We start from the raw sequence: 22937 nt of genomic DNA, 5'->3' as shown, positions 1-22937 counted from the left end.
GAAGAACAATAATTGGACTTGAAATATTAATTCTGTTTTCTCTCCACAGATGCTGCTAGACCTGCTAATTTCTGTTTTTGTTTGATTCAGGGCAGTTCCTGATATTGCGGAACAAAAACTCATCACCTGCTGTCATACCATCTTGTTTTCCTCTCCTAGAGACTGCTAAATCTGAGCTAGCATTGGTGGAGTGACTGTATTAAGGTGAGTGGGTTAAAAGTTCCATCCTTATACTCAGGAAATTAATGTTGGAAATACAGAAATTAAGCTTTGAAGGTAAATTTCAAGTCTTCGCGGACGTCAGTGAGACTTTTCGGCCTGTTTTCCAACAATTTTGCAGGGAAAATCTCTTGGACGCAGCTGTTTGGTTTGAAAAATGGCTCAGATACACTCGAAGTGTAGCCACTTCTTCAATAGGTATGTTACCAGTTAATCCCTGCATTGCGATATGTCACTGCTTTTCACATTACCTAATTGTTACACAAATGCAGTTGTATGAACTCAAGGTCTCTTTCAATATGCCAGTTGATAAATATAATAAATAATGGAAATCTTGACTCCAAAAACCTTTGAATATGCCTGTTCACAGTTGGGCCACTCAGGGCGTTGCAGCTGATTTTCATACCCCTCAGTTAAGCTGAGAGAAAAATCGTGCGAGTTACAATGTCTGTACCTACTGTTGGAATAAACATGTGTCCATTTAAATAATATTTTGTTTTTTTATTCTTCCCATTCAGTTCTGGCCTCTTGCACATCCCTGGTGTAAGATCACTACATTACTGGTTATCTGTCCTACAATCTCCTGCTTGTCTCAGTGTGAAACTTTGTTTGACGCTTTCAGCAAATCATAATAGCCCCCTTTTAAAGAGGTACAAAATATTTTTGAAATTAAAAGACGAAGAAATCCTTGACTATTCACAATGTACTTCAGTCCCACAGTTGTCCACTAGCGATGGAAAGCCTCAAGTATAACGGTGAGGTGAACACTGTATGCTTTTCTTCCACAGACATTCAAACATGATCATCATACCTGAAACAGTCAGGCTGGTTCCTTAAGTGCATTAACTGCACCCTGCTGGATCTTTTAAAGGCCAAACTGGACAGGTCCTTAAGGAGGTCTGTAGAGCTGCAAACTCCTCAGAACCGCCTGCAATCCTTCCTTTAGGGTTACCAAAAATCCAAGAGTGAATGGGCTCAAAGAGCATCCTACAGTAGAGGATCAACTCCTCAGATTTGGTGTATTCATGAAAGACAGATACAGGGTGCACTTATTACAGGGAGCTATGGCCTATGTTAATTGATTTAAAACACGTTAGATTGGACTGTAGCATGCAACAATCTCCACACCAGTTGAATTGGGGCAGATTCCAAGATAGAGGACCTTCACCTCCACCTGACTTGCAGGGTGAATGCCACCCACACCGCAGACAACAAAGGTTATTTGACAACATTCCTGTGACGAGCCTGCAGACATTTTACAAAGTGAAAGGCGCTACATAAATGCAAGTGTAATTTTTTCGGTTCGGTTCCACTGGGAATCCGTTCCTGGTTTTCCTTTCATTCCAACGCTATGTTCTTTCCTTCCTTGCAGCCATTGGGGTTTTCGCACTCGAGCCATAAGGCGGCCAAAGGATGTGGACTAACTCCGGGTAGCATTGAATATTTTTGGGTAGAGTGGTGGGGCTTGCATATGTATTCGTTGTGAATTGGAGTACATGTGAGGAAAAAAATGCAGCGGCAGCTTTTATTATGGGCGTTTTCGGCTATGTTGTTTTTGATGCTTTCTGTTGGTAAATGTGAAACAGGCAAAGAGGAAGTGAGTGCTGCAAAAAGTTTAGTCTGGGGGCCGGGTCTGAGGGCTGATGTTGTGCTGCCGGTTCGATATTTCTATATCCAGGCAGTTACCTACTCAGAGGAAAATGTCACCTATTCTCCCGGTATGTAAATTGTTTTGGGCCTTTTGAACTATTTTGTTCACTTGCAGATAGAACGTGGTTAATCTGTCGTTTGTGATTCACTTTATTGACTTACGTTGGTTTGCAATATTTCCGTGCAGCCAGGTGTAGGCTAACATAGCTAAACTTAAGGAACGCAGTCGTCACTGTTTGCACTTGCCAGTGCTGTTCTGCATCTACCTTTTGTGTAGCACTGAAATAGAATCGATTCCTCACAGAAAGAATAATGGAAGTATGACCACCACCAGACATCTGGGAATCATTTAAAGACTGTAATCAAATTTTTGTGCTCACATATTTGTGTAAATTAAAAACTGCTCTAATGTAGATTTTCTATTGAGACTTCCCCTCCAGCAAAGATCCAATCTTGTGGACTTTTTAAAAGTTTTCAAGATGATGATACGATCAATGTTAATTAAGTTTGTGTAATAAGAAAAAATGAAATCTAGTCATTCATTTTCCTTTTTAATTCAGGAAGTAATACATTCAATGTGGTCATCAAAGTGCTCTCCTCCAGAGAACATGTTCGGCGCTATGTACCAACACCCTTGGATCGAAATGATGGAACATTTCTAATGAGGTATCGACTCTATGGAACTGCCAGTGAGGGGCTAAAGATTGAAATATTTCATCAAGGTCAACATGTAGGCCAGTCTCCATATATTTTAAAAGGTAAGTTCCGATTTCACAGAAACACTTGGGCCAAGATGTTGTGAGAAATCTGCAAAATGAAAAACTATCCTGTTGATTGGAGATTGGCGTGAACTGGAGCACAGCACCAAAACATGGTCGATTTGAAGTTGCATCTTGAGGCAATTTAGTATGGTGGAAAGTGGAACCGTGTCACGAGAGGAGGGTAAAGGAAATGAGCGGTGAGTTGTAGAGTTCCAGGGGTAGTTGGCGATATTCTGCACAATAGTTGGGATGTAGGAGTCCCTGAATGAACATTCTGGAGGTGACTGAGGGGACAACAGAAAGATAACAGGCTGAATTGCCTCCCTAATATGCTGTAATGTCTCTGCTGGCACTCTGAAGGAGCAATTCACCTGGTCTCAGTCCCCTTTTACCTGTAGGCCTGCACATCCTTCCTTTTCAGGTAGTTATCCAATTCCTTTTTGAAACCCTTAATTGACCATCACGTACTCATACGGTGCATTCCACATCCTTGTGTCACCATTGCTTCTCCTGTCAAATACCTTCTATCCCTACCCTCAGGTTTTTAATCCCTTCATCAATGAGAGTAATTTCACCTATGAACTCTGTTGACAATCCTCGTAATTTTGAATACATATATAAAATTTATCCTCAACCTTCTCTTTAGTGACAACAACCCTAATTGCTCCAATCTGTCTGCATAACTGAAGTTCCTCATCCCTGAAAATGTCCACATGAATCTGATTTGCATCCTCTCCATCACCTCTGACGTGTGGTGTCTAAGACTGGATACAATATTCCAGTAAAGACCACACCAGTATTTAATATGGGTTTAACGTGACTTTCTTGCTTTTGCAGTTAATGTGAAACCCAGGATGCCACTCTTTAACCATGCTGTCTATTGCTTTGGCCCTTCAGCATTTTATGCACGTGCATACCCAGATCCCTCTTCTCTTTGCGCACTTATTAGAATGGTTTCATTTATTTATTACCGTCCCTTTGTTTTTCCTACCACTTCTCTTGATTAAATATAATCACCAACTTGTCAGTCTATTCCACCAACCTGTCTGTGAATTTACAAGTTCTGCTCCATCCAACTAATGGTTCGCAACTTTCAAGTTCTGTATATAATGCAAATTTTGAAACTGTGGTCTGTACAACAAAGTCAACATTGTTAATATAAATCAGGAAGACCAAGGGACGTGACACCTATTCCTAGAAACCCTCTATAAATCTTCCTCCAGTCTGAAACAACCACTACCACTCCTATGTTTGCTGTCATTTGACAAATTTTGTATCCATATTGCTATTCTCCATGAGCTTTAATTTTTCTCACAACCTCAGTTGTGCAGCACTTTATCAACCACCACATCGTGGACATCACTATCCTCATCCTTGTGAGTTATTAATTTTATCTTGATCTATTCCACCATCAAGGTTAAACTGACTGGTCTGTATTTGTTTGACTAACAGCTTTGTTCGAAAATGATGTAAGAGTAACATTTGCAGTTCTCCAGTCCTCATTTGCCACCCTAGAGTCTAGGGAAAGTTGGAGAATTGTGATCCACGTCTGAGCAGTTTTCATTTTGTATGATCCCAGCAGATGGTAATGATGGACAGGTCAGCTCCTAGTGTGAAACCTGGCTTGATAGACTATAAGTTTAATTTAGCAATTTGGTTACTGTGGTAATGAGTCAAAGAGCATATTCTCAAGAGAATACCAATGTAGTTTTAACAAAAAAGTTCAACATTTGTTACAAATAAGGAAAAGACTGTTTTACATTATTTGGGAATTATTTGAAACAGGAAATAAAATTAAAGGAACTCTAGTCATAGGACACTGTGTTGCCCATGACAGATGGTTTGCCCTTTCCTACATTTTGTAGGGGTGGCACGATGGCTCAGTGGTTAGCACTGCAGCCTCATAGCGCCAGGGACCCGGGTTCAATTTCATTCTTGGGTAACTGTCTCAGTGGAGTTTGCACTTTCTCCCCGTGTCTGCGTGGGTTTCCTCCGGGTGCTCTGGTTTCCTCCCACAGTCCAAAGATCTGCAGGCTAGGTGGATTGGCCATGCTAAATTGCCTGTAGTGTTCAGGGGTGTGTGGGTCATAGGGGAATGGGTCTGGGTGGGATGCTTCAAGGGGCAGTGTGCACTTGTTGGGCCGAAGGGCCTGTTTTCACATTGTAGGAAATCTAATCTAATCTAATCTGATCTTGCTTTCTAAAGTACCAAAGTATTCACCTGAAGGCTTTTCTTTCTTGAAGCCTCAGTTAAATATGTGTAAACATATTTCCAGACATTTAGTTTCAAAATGAAACTAAACTCATCACTTCTTAACCCACACAATATAGAAACAGAAATTGAACATAAAATTATACATGGGTCTGTCCTTGTTCAAACTCAGTTTCACAAATAATAACATATCACATTTTGTTTCTTGGTCAACTACGCGAGCTGCTTTGTCCTTGGTAGTGTCAAGCTTCTTGTGTTGTTGAAGCTGCCCTATTCCAGGCAAATGGAGTATATTGCATCACATTCCAAAGTTGTGTCTTGTCAAAGGTGGTCAGGCTGTGGGGAGTCAGGATGTGAAATACACGTTGCAAGACTCCTTTCTTTTGATCTGTTCTTGTATCCACAGTATTTACATGGCCAGTCCAGTTCAGTTTTTGATTCGTAGTGACCTCTGGAATTTTGATTGTTGGTGATTCAGCGAAGCTAATGTCATTGAATGTCAAGGGGCGCTGTTCAGATTCTCTCCTGTTGGAGATGGTCATTGCCTGTCATTTCCGTGGCATGAATGCCACTTACCACATGTTAATCCATGTCAAGATAACACCCATGACTTGCTGTATTTGCACACAAACTGCTTCAGGATCTGGGACATTGTGAGTAGTGCTGAGTGTTGTGCAATCATCCCTACTTCTGATCTTGCAATAGAGGGAACGTCAGTGATGAACCAGTTGAATGTGGTTTGGGCCTAACACAGTACCCCGAGAAAGTCAGTTTGCCTCTGACTAATTATTCTTACGCTGGATTGTCATGGAATCATACAGTTTCACAGCACAGAAAAAGGCCCTTTGGCCCATCAAGTCCGTGCTGGTCAAAATCAAGCACTTAACTGTTATCATCCCATTTTCTAGCATTGGGACCATATGGCTTGGCATCTCAAGTTTACATCGAAATATTTCTAAAATATTTTGAGGGTTTCAGCATTGACCGCCCTTATGTGCAGTGAATTCCAGATTCTCACCACCCTCTGGGTGCAAACACTTTTTCCTGACAGACACTGTAAACCACCTCCCCCTTGCCTTAAATCTGTGCAGCCAGTCATTGATTTCTTCATCAAGGGGGAAAGGTTCCTTGCTGTGTGCTATCACATTACAATTTTAATATACCTCCAATTGGAAAGAAACATAACATTGTAAAATACTTACAGCAGTATTAAAATAATGGAAGACTTTAGTTATCCTGTTTCAACTTTGGATAAACTAAATGATTCTGGCAAAAGTGAGTAAGACCTTTTTTAATACTGCATTCTGAATTGTTTCGTGGTAAAGTTTCCCTCGGTGGGGAGGGATGTACGATTATGTATGTGAAGGTTGCAGTGTAGGGTGGGGTTGCCTCTTGTAATTTGAAGAGCTGTCATAGAAATTGCGCAAGCTGGGAGGAGTTGCTGTTGGTCAAGATATTCTGGGTATGGTCTGATAGAGAAAAATAACACCAAAAAGTGTAGCTCTCTGAGCTGAATAATGGAGAAAATCTGTTGAAGGATAATGGTATGATCAACTAAACCAAAGCCTGCATAGAGCCCAAAGTGGGAAGGTGCTTAATTACCGAGGTTTTGGTGAACATCGTAAGTTTAGGGAGAAATTTTAAAATAGAGGAGCAAAGAAGGAGAGAGAATGAGAATCAATTATTGGCCAACATAAAAGAGTAATCCAAAGTTTTACTGATAAAATGCTTATGCAAAAAGTTGGGAAGTTAGTCATTTTGATCCGTCAACAAGTAAAGAGGATACTGTGAGTGTAACATTAAAGGAGGTGGGAATGATGATGGTGGCAGGAAACAAAAGCTAAAGAGAAATTATTCTGGTTGCCAGTTCTTAATGTAGAAAGTTTACCTGATCTGAATGAGATGCATCCCAGGTGACTGACGTAAATGAGAATGGAAATTGTGGAGGTTTTGGCCATGGTCTTCTAAGTCTCCTTGGATATGGAAACGTGCCAGAGTGAAGTATGAAAAACATTATGCTCCTTTTTTTATTGTTACAAGTTAGGATGAGTGAGGGTGGGGTAAAGAGAGTACCTGTCATTAACACGACTGCAGTCTCAAGGTCCAGACTAATGTCTGGCAATGTGTGTTCACATCTCACCAAGGCAGCTAGTGGACTTCAAATTTGATGAATAAATTTACATTTGAAAGCTGCTCTCTGTCACGGTGACTATGATGCTATCAACGATTCATTTGTAAACCCATTTGGTCCACCACTGAAGTTTTGGGAAAGAAGTGTGCCATCATTACCTAATTTGACTTCCACGTGACCCAGCAATATGTTTGTATCTACAACTGCCATCCGAAACAGCCAAGGAAGTCACATATTTCAAGGGCAGTTGGAGGTGGGCAAAAATGCTGGCCTTGCCAGTGATGCTTACATACCACGAAAGAATAAAGAAAAAACAAAGTTGTTTACGTAGCACCTAGAAGGAGGAGTAGACCATTCAGCCCTTTTGAACCTACTCTTTCAAGGACTAAGGGTATGGACAATCCTGCCTTCTTCCATGCTCCTTGACTCCGTGTCTATCAAAAAGTTATCTAACTCAGCCCTGAATTAATTCAGTGACCCAGATATGATTATTTTCTGTAGGACAGAATTCCATACATTAAATGAGAGAAAAAACTCCTCATTTTTGTCTTCAAAGCAAAAACAGTGTTTCCTACAAAATTAAATGTCAGCAATCGACATAGAAAAAGCCTGGACAGTCATTTTTGGTAGTGATGATTATTACAAAGTTAATGTGTAGTTGCATATAGCAATAATATGTTGTATTTCTGCTTCTGTTATCAGGCCCAGTTTATCATGAATACTGTTACTGTCCAGAAGTGGACCCCCAGATATGGAAAGATACTGTATCGTGCCCTGCAGAAGAGGAACAGATTTCTAGTGACTTCATTAATTTTCCCAGTATAGACCTCTCACTCCTCCTAGAAGAAGTACCTAACAGATTTGGTGATCGAGGAATTGTTCATTACACCATATTGGATAACCAGATTTATCGACGAACTATGGGACGGTACACTGACTTCAAAATGTTTTCAGATGAAATGCTGCTTTCTTTAGCCAGAAAAGTAGGTTTCCATAAAATTAATTCCTGATGTTTTTTGTAACATAATCTGTCTTCAAAGAAGAAACCAAATTAAATCAGGAGTCTTTTTGTATGTACTTTGCTTAGGTTCGATTGCCTGATGTTGAATTCTATGTAAATGTAGGCGATTGGCCACTGGAAACTCGTCAAATGAAGGATAATCCGTTGCCCATCATTTCTTGGTGTGGCTCTGAGGATACTGTGGATATTGTCCTTCCAACATATGACATAACACGCTCTACATTAGAAACACTACGTGGTGTGACAAATGACCTCCTCTCCATTCAAGGGCAGACTGGTAGGTTCGTTTTCTGGTTATTGTAAGTTCAACCAAGTTCATGATTAATTCATTGACACAACATATACTATAGCAGCAGTTTATTATAAATTTTAAAGTTTGCTTACAGGGCATATGTATGAACTAGGAATGGAGTAGACCATTTTTCCCCTAAAGACTGTTCCAACACTGAATAAAATTGTGGCTGATGTGTTCACTCCATGTTCCTGCCTACTTTTTGATTAACTTTCACTCCCTTGTGAAGAATCTATCCATCCTGAATTTTTAAAAAATTAAACACAAGGTTTACTCCATATTTGAGGAAGACAATTCCAAAAAACTCACCATCCTCTCAGAGAAAATAAACTCTCCTCATTGTCTCTTAATTGGTTGACCGTTAATTTTTAAACAGTGACCTCTAACCGTAGATTCCCTGATAAGAAGAAATATCCTTTTTCACGTAACGCACACCCTGACAAGACTTCTCAGGATTTTCAATGAAGTCGTTTCTTGTTCTTTTAAACTCCAGCGTATACAAGCCTTGGCTGTCCAATCTTGCCTTGTTAGACAACTTGTTCATTCCAAGTATTACTTTAGCAATCCTTCTTTGACCTGCTTCCAAGTAATTTACATCCCTCTTTCAACAAAGTGTCCAATACAGTACATCAGATGTGTTCTTACCAGTGTCCTATATTCCTAAAGTATCACCTCACAACTTTTGTATTCAATTCTCCACAATATTCTTTTAAATTTTCTAATTCATCACTACGTACTTCCGAAACAACATTTTGTTTCTAAGTGGCCTTCTTGTTTTCCCGTTCCCAAGTGCTTCATTTTCTTGGTACTCCTAAGAAACAAGATAGTTTCCACTATCCCAAATTCAAGCTCATCTTTTCTCATTGCCTGTTTGAATGTCATTCATCTGTAGCTGCCTCAGTATTGAAAAGACCTTTATCAAAATTGCAAATAGCATCCTTTATGACAGTAACTAAGATATACTATTCCTCATCATCCATTTTAACTGGCAGTGGTTTCTCATCTCTTTTGGGATTATTTCCACAAACCCCCCCTGCCTATCTGTTTTCCCAGTCCCTATCCATCCTGAAAACCTGTTCAGAATACATATCTTCAGTCAAATTCTTGGTCATCCCTCCTAATCCTGGCATTATGGGAACTTATTCCATATAAATTTATTAGGGTGTGGGTGATGTAAATCCTGACTTTTGGAGGGCAACAAAAATAACAACTTGTCATTAGGTTAAAAATGATATATAAATACAAGTTCCATGGTGCTTTACAAGAGCACTGTGAAACAAAACATGACACTGAGCTGCAGATAGAGATATTGGGTCAGATGACTTGGTTAAAGAGGTAGGCTGTAAAAAAGATCTTTGATGAAGCAAAGATGTGTAAGTAGGGAATTCCTGACTTTGGGGTAAGGCAACTAAAAGTATGGCCACTGTTGTCAGACCAATTATAATTAAGGATATTCAAAAGGTCAGATGAGTATGGATATCTGACTGGGTTATAGGACACGGGGTGATAACTGAGCTGGGAAGGGATAAGGTCATGGAAAGGTTTGACTATAGAATGTGGGATACCAGCTGGGAGGGCCTTGTAATATTTGAATCTAGGACATTAATGAGGGTTACAGCAGCAGCTGAGCTGAGGCACATTCACATTCACGGGATGCAACAGAGGAAAGAAGAAATGGTTGTAACAAAGGCAGAAATATTGAGGTGGAAGATCGTTCTTGGAGTCACATCTGGTGCCTATATTGTGAAATGGTTACTTTAATTTGGACTCTTGCCAAAGGAAGACAATGACTGACTTGGTAGCTGGGGAACAATTTGGAATGGGGACAGGATACCTACAGCCTCAGTCTTCCCAATATCGCATTAAAGGTAATTTCCGCTTATCCAGTACTGGACATCACATACAGACAGTCCCCTGATTGTGAATGAGTTCTGCTCGCAAGGTGATTTTTGTATGCAGGACAATATAAAATAGCCATTCGTAAGTGTGAGGAATCATTCACATGTTGAATCTGTAAAATGACATCCTTGTACAGGAATATGTGCCTAAATATAAGCATTAGTAAGTCATACATTCATTAATCGGGGACCAGTGAGAAAAGTCTCAGCCTATCCAGCCTCTCCTTTATGACTCAAACCCTCCAGTCCTAGAGACATCCTGGTAAATCTTTGTGCTCACTGATTAAATGATCTTTTGTGAGAGCATGTATGAATTTGATAATATAAAGAGAAAATACTTTTAATCAACTAATTACTGAAGTTAGATCACATAGGACTTGCCCATTGGTTACAAAACTGGCTTTATGTTCGGAGACAGAGAGTGATGGTGATAGGATGTTTTTCAGACTGAAGGCTTGTGATCATTAGTGTTCTACAAGGATCGATGGTGGGTCCACTTTGGTTTGTCATTTTTATATAAATGATTTACATGAGAATATAGAAGACATAGTTAGTAAGTTTGTGGATAACACCAAAACTGGTGGTATAACAGACAATGAAGAAGGTTAGCTGAGATTGCAAGGAGGTCTTGATCAATTGGGTCAATGGACTAAGAAATGGCAGATGAAGTTTAATTTGATAAATGTGAGGTATTGCATTTTGGTAAAACAATCAGGGGCAGGACTTATACAGTTGACCACGGGTAGTGTTGTAGAACAGAGACACCTTGGGGCTTAGGTATGTAATTTTTTGAAGTTTGCAACACATGTAAACAGGTGGTTAAGAAAGCATTTAGCATGCTGCGTTTGTTGCTCAGACCTTTGAGGAGAGGAGTTGGGATGTCACATTGATGATGTACGTGATTTTGGTGAGTCTACTTCTGGAGTACTGTGTCCAATTCTGGTCACCCTGTTAGAGGAAGGGTGGTATTAAACTGAAGAAAGTTCAGAAAAGATTTGCCAGGATGTTGCTGGGAGTGAAGGGTTTGAGATATAAGGAGAAGCTGGGTAGGCTGCAGCTTTTTTCCCTGGAATGGGAGGTTGAGGGGTTGACCTTATCATGGCTTATAAAATCATGAGGGGCATAGATAAGGTGAATGGCAAGTGGTTTTTCCCTAGGCTGGAGGACTTCAAGACTAAGGGGCATATTTTTAATGTGACAGGAGAAAGATTTTAAACAAGAAATGAGGGGAAACAGTGTGTGGTTCATTGTGAAATGAAGTTCCAGAGGAAGTGGTGGATGTGGGTACAGTTATAACATTCAAAATTTGAAGGGGTATGGGCCAAGTGTAGGCAGGTGGGACTAGTTTAGTTTTGGGATTATGGTTGGCAAGGTGTAGTTGGATTTGAGGGTCTGTTTCCGTGCTGTATGACTCTGACTCTAAGTAGGAATAACACCTTGAGAGAGAACTGTTACAGTATTGGCTTAGATTGGAACCAAAAACAGGAAGTCGAAATATTAAGAATTGATGACAGTATATTTAAAATTACTCAGATTATGTTTGTTTTGCAAAATACAAGGTCCTGCCTGGATCAATAAAACAGAGCAAGCTTTTTGGAGAGGCAGGGACAGTCGAGAAGAGAGGTTGAAACTAGTGAGGATCTCCAAAAAGAATCCTGAGCTTTTGGATGCTGGAATAACTGCCTACTTCTTCTTTCGTGAAGAAGAAAAAGAACTAGGAAAAGCACAACTGATCAGTTTCTTTGACTTCTTTAAGGTATGATTTGCTGGATAAATGAAGCAATGTTTTAAAATTACGCTCTTTTCTTTTAAAATCTTGTTGTAAAATGCAGTATTGTTTAGGTTGCAGTTTGGAGAATTAGCACACAGTTACATGGGCAGATGGACTCCTTCAGTTTCCCTCACCCTGTTGAATTCCTCCTGTCATTCATGTTGGTATAGATAGGTCTGAGCTGGAAAGATGGTCATTTCTCAGTTTCTAAACCTGTTGGTATGGATACAGTCAAAGATGGTGGATGGACCGGGTGATTTTTCTTTTTTAAAAAATGCTAAATACTGAGGTTACTTATAGAAATTGCTAGCCCACCAATTCATATCACAGGGAATGTTGTGAGGCTGAAGTGTTTAACACAGAGGGTGCCAGACATAGTTGGAAGGCAATTTGATATGTTGGTTATCCCTTGCCATTTATTCCTACCTCTACTGCAACCAGATATTGTCCTAGTTGTGGTCATGCAATGACACCAATGTTCACCTTTTCTACATTTAAAAAAAACTTGAGTTAAGGAATTTTGACAGCCTTTCAAAATTTGGAACATCTGAAACTGAGCACAGTTCTATTGGAACACCATAATCGTACATCAGAACAGAGAGGCCTAAGGATCATCCGATATTTCTCCTTGGATTTTATCATTCTGATGAGCTGGAGCAAGCCAATCAATTTTGTCCAGAGCTCATGCCCACAGTTAGACCCCATGAGAGAGAGGAGAAAGGCAATTCCATTTGGGTAGGCCAGTAACAGTCGGAGTTGTTTTGTGTAGCAGCTGGAAGCCTTCCTGCTCCTTCCATTGACAAAAACAAGATCACACACATGAGTCTTCAGTTTTAACTGGCATTCAGCAGTCCTTTGAAGGGTTACTAGATAGATGTTACCCAGAAATAATACTCATTCATTTTTAAAGGAGCTTAGATATCTGCTTCATTTTAACATTAAAGACCACCTCTTCAAAAGTTCAGCATGAAACCAAATGTTCCAGCAGTTAAGGTGCAAGTGTCTTGTTGCTAAGTGCTGAGTCTGTTTCACACCTGGAAAACAAGTGCAACAACACTGTGTTAGATTCTGGTCTTATTTCCTCAAACTTCCTTTTTCAAGTGTGAAGCAGAATCTCTCATTAGGTGAAGCCAGAGTGTTTAAACTCAGCAGCAACACCTACAATTTGTATTTCTTGTATATGTTTGATTAACTTGACTTACGTTAAAAATAACTATTCATGTTTTTGGATTAACAGATGTTTTGTGTTGTGAATCTAACTTATAAAATGTCAGCAGGGAACAAACTTCCAAATATTACATCAGATTAACTATATTTTCACCATACTGAGTAATTTTTTAACTATTGAAATTAATTTTATGTATATTTTAAGGTAAATCCTCCGCATTACAATTACTATTGAAAAAAATACCATTTTTAAAAGGGTTTTTGTCGATGCATTTTTAAAAAATATTCAAGTGAACCTTTTTTTAAATTGAGATGAGATGTGTTTCTGAACATTTTTCCAGTATAAATACCAAGTGAATGTGGATGGTACTGTGGCAGCTTACAGGTTCCCGTACCTTATGTTGGGTGACAGCCTAGTGTTGAAGCAGGATTCTAAATATTATGAGCATTTCTACTCCTCTCTGAAGCCATGGAAACATTATGTTCCACTGAAGAGAAATATGAGTGATGTTATTGAGAAGATTAAGTGGGTGAAGGTAAGTGAGTGAGTTGCAATGTTATTTAAAATTAAATATTTAGAGTTTCCTCAAAGATTCTGAACAAATATGGTGTGTCTCACTAAACAAAGATTTAGGAAGGTCTTGCTTAGATTTTGATCATGCTGGATTAGTCTCTCTGTGACAGCCAGTTTGCACATCTCTCTAGATGACAAGTGTGTGGCTTAGATCAGTGTCAAAGTACAGGCTCATCTCCTTTTGCAGCTAAGGTAGACCTGGGCCTTCATTTCCACTCTTGCCTCTCAGAGTGAAAGACAATGGCAAACGACCATTAACTAATAACAACTGCGAAGAAAAACAGCTTAGGATGAACTATCCGCAGACGAGGTCAAGAACCTGCCTTAGGGTCAAACAATCGTGAAGAAAAGAAGTCTGTCTTTGTGTAATATGGGTGCTACAAACTCATAGTCTGGATAGAGCGTGAACAGCCAGGATTCTGTTTCTACATAGTGATTAGTACATTGTAAGCAACTTTTGTCATTTTTTTTTAAAAACTGTACACATGTATTGGTGAGAAAAGAGCACAACTGATTATTTATTGATGTGACCAAATGTGAAATGTAACTGCGAAGCATGAATGTCTGTCCTGAAACTGATTATAACATAGCATAACTTAAATGTAAGCAAGTTTATACAAAATGATTTTTTAAAGTGTTCTTGAGAAGGAAGTTGCCATTTTAAAGGCAAATTAAGTTTAACACACTTAAGTATTAATAATGTATTAATGCCGCAAGAGAGTAAAGGTGATTGGCATTTTGATGCAACTTAATTTTCTATTACATTTGTTGCTTGGAACATAGGATAATTTGATTTGTATATTAATGTGCCAGTGTGTTCATTGAAGTAGTTGAAACTTGTTGTAAATCTTTTACTTTCCACAATTTAAAATGCAGTAAATTTTGAAAATGCACGATAGTAGAAAATTATTTAGAATGCCTGCAGCATGGAAGAACACATGTTAGCTTTTCTTTTGTGTGGGTGTCACTAACAAAGCCAGTACTTGTTGCCACCTCTAACTGTCCTTAAGCTATTTGGTTCTTAACAGCCCCCGAGATGTCAGAGAGAGCCACTTGCATTGCTATTGGTATTGCACATGTAGACCAGACAAGACAAGGATTTCTTTCTCAAAAGGACACTAGTGAATCAGATGCTTTTTTTTCTGGCAATTGACAATGGTTTTATTTTTCATCATTACACTACACTAGCTTTTAATTCTAGATTTTTCTGAATTCTAATTTATCTGCCATGGTGGAATTCAAAGCCAAGTCCCCAGAACAATAGCCTGAATCTTTGGATTACTATCCCAATGACTAATTTATGAATCCAGTACCACCTTACTAACGCCTTGCCAAAATCGAAGACCTTGTTTTGACAAAGATATGAACCCTGTACAAAATACTCATCAAAGGGTGAAGCTTGTTTTATATCTGTAACATTGCAATGACTAACAAACATTTGTGAATGGAAAGCTGTGAACCTCTTGCTAAAATTTCTTTTATTGATCTTCTCTTAGGATAATGATGCTGAAGCATGGAAAATTGCCAGATCAGGACAAACTCTAGCTAGAGAGCTCCTGCAACCTTCAAGTCTTTATTGTTACTATTACTTAGTATTACAGGTTTGAGAGACTTAATAGATCTATTTATTAGATAATATAGTCCTGTAAGACAGTTTTATACTGAATAATCTAGGCTGTGATGTGTACTGTGATTCATCCAGATGAGTGGATGATAACACAAATGGAATGAAACTTCAGGGATAAAACTACTAATTGTGGATAGATCCTTGATAATTCCTTAAAAGCACTTTTTTGTCATTTTCTAATGTTCAGAAACTTTAAATTCCTACATGAAACCTGTATACACCCTTAATCTTGTCAGTAAAGTAGTCATGTGGATTTACTGGGATAAAATTCATGTGAGAAAATCAGAGTCCTTTACATATTTTTTGATTAGAACTGAAGTTCTTTATTCTCAATTTCTGTACAAGAATTAAAGACCTGAGGCTCATCTTTTAAATTGTAGCAATTTTTGTATCCTAATAACTTCTGAATTGTCTGATTTGGTTGTTTAGTGGTAATGGGTGGAGACAATCTCTGGAGTGGTGTGAAATTGCCTCATTGTGCCATGTCTTAATGTTTGATGGGTTAAGAGACATCAGTCTGTCTGCAGAGAAAGAGATGACAATGTGATAATGGTTATTGTGGATAAAGAATGGGCAAGTTCTTTATTACTAACAAATACTTCTGTACCAAATATACCCTTGATGAAAATTGGGTCTAAACAAAATAACATTAATTCTCATGGTTTACATTTCCACAGAAACATGAGCCATTGCTATTGGTTTAGTTTGATTGCTAAAATGTGGTGTTCATTGATTTTCCTTCTGAAAAACCTCTACTCCCAGGTGATAAAACAAAAAGAATGGATAAAATTAATAGATTGAATGTAAATTGCAAAAAGACTTGCATTTAGACAAGACGATTAGTAATTTTGCGGATGATACAAAATTAGGAGGTATCATTGATAATGAGGAAGGTTATCAAAAAATTACAGAGGGATCTTGATCAGATGGGAAGTGGGCTGTGGATTGGCAAATGTAATTTAATACAGGTAAGTGTGAGGTATTGAATTTTGGGAAGTCAAGCCAAGGTGGGACTTAACTAGTAAATGGTAAGGTCCTGAGGAGTGTTGTGGAACAGGGGGGCCAAGGAGTACAAGTACATAGTTCATTGAAAGTGATGTCACAGGTGGACAGGTTGGTGAAGAAGGCATTTGGCATGCTGGCCTTCGTCAATCAAGGCATTGAGTATAGGAGTTAGGATGTTATGTTACAGTTGTATAAGTCATTGGTGAGGCCGTACTTGGAGTATTGTGTACCGTTTTGGTCACCCTGTTACTGGAAAGTCAGAGCTAAACTGGAGAATTTAATAACAAATATAAACTGCAAAGAAGATTTACGAGGATGTTGCCAGGAGTAATAGGCCTGCGTTATAGAGAGAGGTTGGCCAAGATAGGACGTTATTAATTGGACCATAGGAGAATGAAGGCTGACCTTACTGAGGTGTATAAAATCATGAGGGGCATTGATAGGATGAATGCATATAGTCATTTTTCCCAGGGATGGGAATTGAAAACAAGAAGGCATAGGTGAGAGGGGGAAAAATTTTAGAAGGACCTGAGGGGCAACTTCTTCATGCAGAGAATGGTGTGTATATGGAATGGGCTGCCAGCGAAAAGTGGTTGAGGCAGGTTCAATAGCAACATTTAATAAACATTTGTATGGGTACATGGATGAGAAGGGTTTGGGGGATATGGACCAAATGTGGGCAATTGGAGCTAGCTGAATGGGCACCATGGACCAGTTTGGGCTGAAGGGCCTGTTTCCACACTGTATTATCGTATGACTCTGACTTTGTAATGTCTGAAGATTATAAAAGATAATGGGCTACCTTATGAAATTGTAATGTAGGAAGAAATTTGTATTCATAGGCCCCTCAATCAGTGTTGTGAGAATGACCAGGGAATCTGTTTCAGTGTCAGTTGAGTGATAAATATTAACTGGGACAGTGGAGAGAACTCCCTTGCCATTGAACATTTTACACCATGTGAGAGAGCAGACAGGACATCCATTTAGCATTTCATCTACAAATGACACCTCTGACAGCACAGCACGCCCTTGGTAATGCACTGGAGCATCAGCCTAGATTTTTGTGCTTGTATTTCTGGAGTGGAAACTTCTGATTCAGAGGTAAGACAGTTACCAACTGAGCCATGCATGATTTTTAAAAAAATGTCATCACAGCAATAATCTCTGAGCTACAGAAGTTTTCTTTGGATCATAAACTCTGATTTCCTAAATCAGGGTCAAACAGAAACTAGTTATACTGGAGAGCTGAAACAAAAACATAAATTGCAAGTAGCACTCAGCAGTTCGGTAATATCTGCAGAGAAAATAGATATTTTCTGCAGTTGTGAATCCTGCATCATGACTGAATGATATTACAAATAATCTGCTGAATGATTTGGGTAATTTTGTGTTTTTCTTGCAGTGTTGATGTAATTTACACTTCAAAGCCTGGATTTCTTTATGATCTTGTTTTGATCTCTAAATCCCGCTGTAACATTTAGCAGAAGATGAAGTGTTCTTTGTCCAATGGCTGTCAAATGGGCTATACTATTGAGAAGAAAGTGATAGATTATTGAGGAAAAATCATTATTTTATTTGTATGGACTGAACTTTTAGATCATTGCTATGGCATAACTATTGTTTCTGTGATTCTCTTGATGTAATTGGAAAATGAAGGACAATGCATTTAGTTTAATGAGTTTAACCCCACAATGAAGCAGTTATTCCCAATTTTTTTCAGCAAAGTTTTGAATTAAGTGTTTCCAGTTTTTATTTTGTGGAAGCATTAGGACGTGGAGAGAGTAGTTAGTTACCTTGTCAGTAAATGCTGTTTTTAATGTGATTCTGTGTTCTTTGCAGACTGCCAAACGTTCAGATCGCTGTTTAAAAGTGCTAGCTAATGCCATTTCATATTCTGTTGTGCTATTTTCTGATGTCTTGTCTGATATACTGCAAAAGGTGGATATATCAGATTGATCAACACTACTCTAATACATCAAAAGTTGTCATTTTGTCAACAATGGAATCAGGAATTTCAGTTTCTGTCAAATTTAGTGATTGTAATGTGGTAAGTTATTTTTCTGCACATAATAAACCCCTTTGTTTGGAGTAGCACAATATTGAATCTGATTTGGAACACCTAACATATTTGTATATCTTATCTCTGCTTGCAATAGAAAGTTACTAATCTCTCTACAATACAATATTATCATTACAACTGTTAAATTAGTGGCAATCCTCTAATATAGATTACTTTACCTTTTCTACTGTTTAGGAATATGCAAAACGGCAGACTTCTCAGCCTGAAATCCGCAAGGGAATGGAGCATGTTCTTCAGCCATCTGACAATGAATCTTCCTGTGACTGCAGGAGAACAGCCAATATAAAGGAAGAACTTTAACTGTAATCAGCGTAATTGCATTTGTTAACTTTGTATGCGTTACTTGAAAAAAATCTCTCTCCCTTTCTTTAACTGTTTCCAGAAAGAGCCTAAAGTAATGTACATTTAGATGTGAATTAAAATGTCACTTACAGTAGCCATTATTCACCACACTTTTTTCCCCCTCTAAACGTGCTGCTTTTGTGTATAATGTTAATTTTATCCTCATGGTGTCAAATTGACTATATGAAATGTGAAATTAGAAATTAAACTTGTAGCAGGAGTGATGTCCTGAAGTTTCTAACTTAGAATTAGTTTGTAGTTAATCAAGACATAATTTGCAATTCAAGACACACCAAATATATTTCACTTGATTTTGTCAGTAAGCACAATGCAAGGTATTGTGTATAGTCTATCAAGGTTCTTCTGACTTGATTCTAGAATCAACCTGATATTTATTATGGGACCATTTTCAAACCAGTTTACTTCAACACAGATCCACTGTATAGGTTTTATATTTATAGAGACAGATTTCTATTAAGTCTGTTTTGTAAAATACAATTCTAATATACTTTCTCAGAATGTTTTATTTTAAAATAGTCACGCCAGATGTGCTGAAATTTGTAAGAAATACTAAACTGTATGTTGTGAAGTAAGTTAATATTCACAGTATAAAGAACTAGTAGAATGAGTTATGATTCAAAGAGATGAGGTTCCAGAACTGATGATCATCCCCAGTGCAGTGAGGTTCATTGCTTTCCCTAGTTGAGAGTTTCAATATCAAACTGTTTACCTTTTTAGGAAGGAAATAGGTAATACAAGTGATATATAAGTCTTATGCTAGAAATCGCAAATCACGTTGCATTGACTGTAAATGATTCATGACAGATTAGATCATTCTTGAGACGTGCTGTTTCTCTTAGGTTCCTGGATTCATTTAGTGTCTGTGAAATGTAAACATGTGGCCACATTTTATGTGTTCGTTTAATTACATTTAGTCCATGCTAGCTGTGATCTGATCACATTTCTGTGTTCCAAACAATATGGAGCAATGAGCTATACCATCTTAGATCTTCACTGGGCGTTTATATTTTATTTGTTTATGTAGACTAAGTTAGCAAACAACTGGCTCAGTTCCACTTAACAAGTACTAATTTTATTAATTTTTTTGGTGAGATGTGAGCAGTGCATCCTTCCCAGGGTCAGCATTTATTACTCATCTAATTGTTTTGGAGAATTGCCTTGTACTACACAGCCCATACATAGATCATTGCACGTCCCTTCTTCATTATCAATTTGCTGCCTTTAACTACTGCAGTCCGTCTCATGGAGATGTAGTGCTGCTATTTTGACCCAACACAAAAAGGGTTGTCAGTTATAGTTCCAATTCAGAAAGGTATGGCTTAGAGGGGAGCTTGTAGTTAGTAGTGTTCCCATGTGTCTGCTGCCCGGTTGAGTTGTGGGTTTGGAAGGTGCTATCAAAGGAAGCTTAGTGAGTTTCTGCAGTGCATATTGTATATGATATAACTACTGCCCACTATGCTTTGGTAAAATGAATGGTGGGATCAGTTAACTGAGTTGGCTGGTTTGTTACACAGTGATGCCAACAACAACTGTTCAATGTCTGTGCCGTGGTAACCCTCTGGTTAAACTCTCCACCAGTCATTTCTCTCTAATGAGCAACCAGCCTCTGTTCCTCTGGGACTATGGTGACTTAACCATTTCAATTTCAAATGTTTAAAGTGGTGATGGGGTGTCATTCACTGCTTTGCCTTGGATGGTGACAAGTTTCTGGAGTGTTGGAACTACATTCATCTAAACTCCTGAATTGTCCCTTGTTGGTAGGCAGATTTTGGAAATGAGGAAATTACTTGCTACATACTTCCCACACCTGCTGTTGTCACAGTATTTGTGTGTAGTGGTTACTTTTCAGATCACTGGTAATCTCTGGGGTGACATTGCTGGATTCAGTGATGCTGATGCTGTTAAATTTCAAGAGGAGGTAGTTAAGTTCTCCCTTGTTGGAGATGGAGACTGAATGGTGTCAATGTTTCTGTCACTTATCAACTTGTGTTCTTTAGGTCTTGCTACATGTGGACATGGACTACTTTGGTATCTGCAAAAAAGCAAATGATGCTGAACATTGCAAAGATCAATGAACACTCCACTCTGACTTTAATGTGTCAAGTCTTTGAACTGTGTTTGTATCAATTCCTTCATTTCCTTCCTTTATTCCTCCCTTCCGTCACTGTACACGTCTGCATTCTTGGTCATCATTGAGGAAATAAAACATGTGGTTCCATGAAGCTGAATTTTATGATTGTGCATTGCCTTGTACTGCATAGCCCATACATAGATCATTGCAGGTCCCTTCTTCATTATCAACTTGTATTAATGAGGACCAGACATTGTCAGGTATTGGAAGCTGTGGTCTTCAGTCATTGATTTTCACCATTATAGTCAACAAGGCACAAACATTAGCTTTACAAAATGCCATCTGAAATCTTTGATTTGTAGAGTTGATTAATAGTGATTAAGCTATTTTTTCCATGGGTATCAATTTGAAGTTACTGTTTTCAGAAATACATGCTTTCTTGCAAATCAGTAGTTAGAAGGATTAGATAACACTGGATGACTGGAGATAATGAGGATCTGGTCAAGAAAAAGAAGGAGGCATATGTCTGGTATAGACAACTGGGATCAAATGAATCCCTTGACTAGAGAGGGGTGTAGGAGCACTTAAGGGAAATCAGGAGGCCAAAGAGAGGACATGAAATAACCTTATCTGCCAAAGCTAAAGCAAATCCAAAGTTGTGCTTTGGGAAGACAAACTGGGGCAGGACTTGCACAGTTATTGGTAAGGCCCTGGGGTCTTGTCAAAGAAAGAGACCTAGGGATGCAGGTACATAGTTCCGTGAAGGTGGCATCACAGGTCGACAGGGTGATGGAGAAGGCACGTGGTGTGCTTGCCTTCATCAGTCAGAGCACTGAGTACAGGAGTTGGGATGTTACAGCTGTACAAGATGTTGGTTAGGCCACATTTGGAGTACCGCATACAATTCTGGTTGTTCTGCTTTAGGAGGGATGTTATTAAACTGAAAGGTGCAAAAAAAAATTTACAACAATGTTACCAAGACTAGAGGGTCTAAGTTATAAGGAGAGGCTAGATAGGCTGGGACTACTTTCCCTGTAGCATCAGAGCCTGAGACATTGTCTTATAGAGTTTATAAAATCATGAAGGGCGTGGCTAGGGTGAACAGCCAAGATCTTTTCTCCAGGATAGGAGGGTCCAAACGTAGAGGCCATAGATTTAAGGTGAGAGGGGCAAGATTTTTAAAAAGGACACGAAGAGTAATTTAATGCAGTGGCTGGTGTGTGTGTGTGTGTGTAGGGAATAAGATGCCAGAGGAAGTGATGGAGGCAGGTACAAATGCAACATTTAAAAGATATGGATGGATATGGGCTAAATGCTGGCAAATGAGACTAGATCACTTTAGGATATCTGATCGGCTTGGACGAAAAGGACTGTTTCAGTGCTGCAAAACGCTGTGACTCAACTTTTCACCTCTGATTATTAATAATCAATCCACCTCTGTCTTAATACTATCAATTGTCTTTTGAGAAAAAATAATTCCATAGACTTACAACACTAGAAAAATACACCTCATTTCTTAAATAGACACTCCTTATTTTTAAATGGTGAGCCCTAGTTCTAGATTCTCTAACAAGAGGAAACATCCTTAAAACATGCACTCTGAGAAGAACCTTTAGGATCTTGGATGCTTTGATTAAATCACTATTCTAACCAGTTCTTCTAAATTCTAGCTGATACAAGCCAAGCCAGTTAAACCTTATTTTAACAAAATGACCCATCCTGACCCCATTCCATTCTTGTTATTAGTCTGATAGGTGTTCTCAGAGCTGTTTCCAATGCATTTACATCTTTAAATGAGTTGTCAAACATGGTACAGTGTTACAGATATTGTGTTACCAAGTGCCCTGGATCTTTAAAGTATCTGAATATTAACCTTTTGCAATTTATGCTCTAGGGTATCCAGCTGCTTATGTTTAATTCTTCCTGCCAAAATGGATAACTTAATATTTCCTCAGTTATCAACTATACTTCTGATGGCTTTATCCAAATCATTTATATAAATTGTAAACAGTTGAGGCCCAAGAACTTATCTCTGCCAACCAGAAATTTACCCGTTTTAGGTGACTCTGTTTATGGTTGACAATAGTCAAACATA

At 38.6% G+C, this 22937-nt stretch overlaps 1 protein-coding gene across 2 annotated transcripts; it reads left to right on the top strand.

Annotated features, from left to right (window-relative positions):
* The first annotated feature begins 1571 nt into the window (after positions 1 to 1571).
* poglut3 (protein O-glucosyltransferase 3) lies at positions 1572 to 21004 on the top strand. Of its 2 annotated transcripts, XM_048532727.2 has the most exons (8): positions 1572 to 1937; positions 2430 to 2627; positions 7676 to 7956; positions 8061 to 8271; positions 11744 to 11940; positions 13464 to 13658; positions 15193 to 15297; positions 18583 to 21004. In XM_048532727.2, exons 1-8 carry the CDS (start codon positions 1730 to 1732, stop codon positions 18706 to 18708), a joined length of 1521 nt encoding a protein of 506 aa, XP_048388684.1. In that variant the 5' UTR covers positions 1572 to 1729; the 3' UTR covers positions 18709 to 21004. The 2 variants fall into 2 exon arrangements, with proteins under 2 accessions (XP_048388684.1, XP_048388685.1); XM_048532728.2 differs by lacking the exon at positions 13464 to 13658.
* The last annotated feature ends 1933 nt before the right edge of the window (positions 21005 to 22937 follow it).

Source organism: Stegostoma tigrinum, chromosome 6 (assembly GCF_030684315.1).
Source record: "Stegostoma tigrinum isolate sSteTig4 chromosome 6, sSteTig4.hap1, whole genome shotgun sequence".
NCBI classification, from domain to species: Eukaryota; Metazoa; Chordata; class Chondrichthyes; order Orectolobiformes; family Stegostomatidae; genus Stegostoma; species Stegostoma tigrinum.
This window is presented reverse-complemented; position numbering and strand designations above follow the sequence as displayed.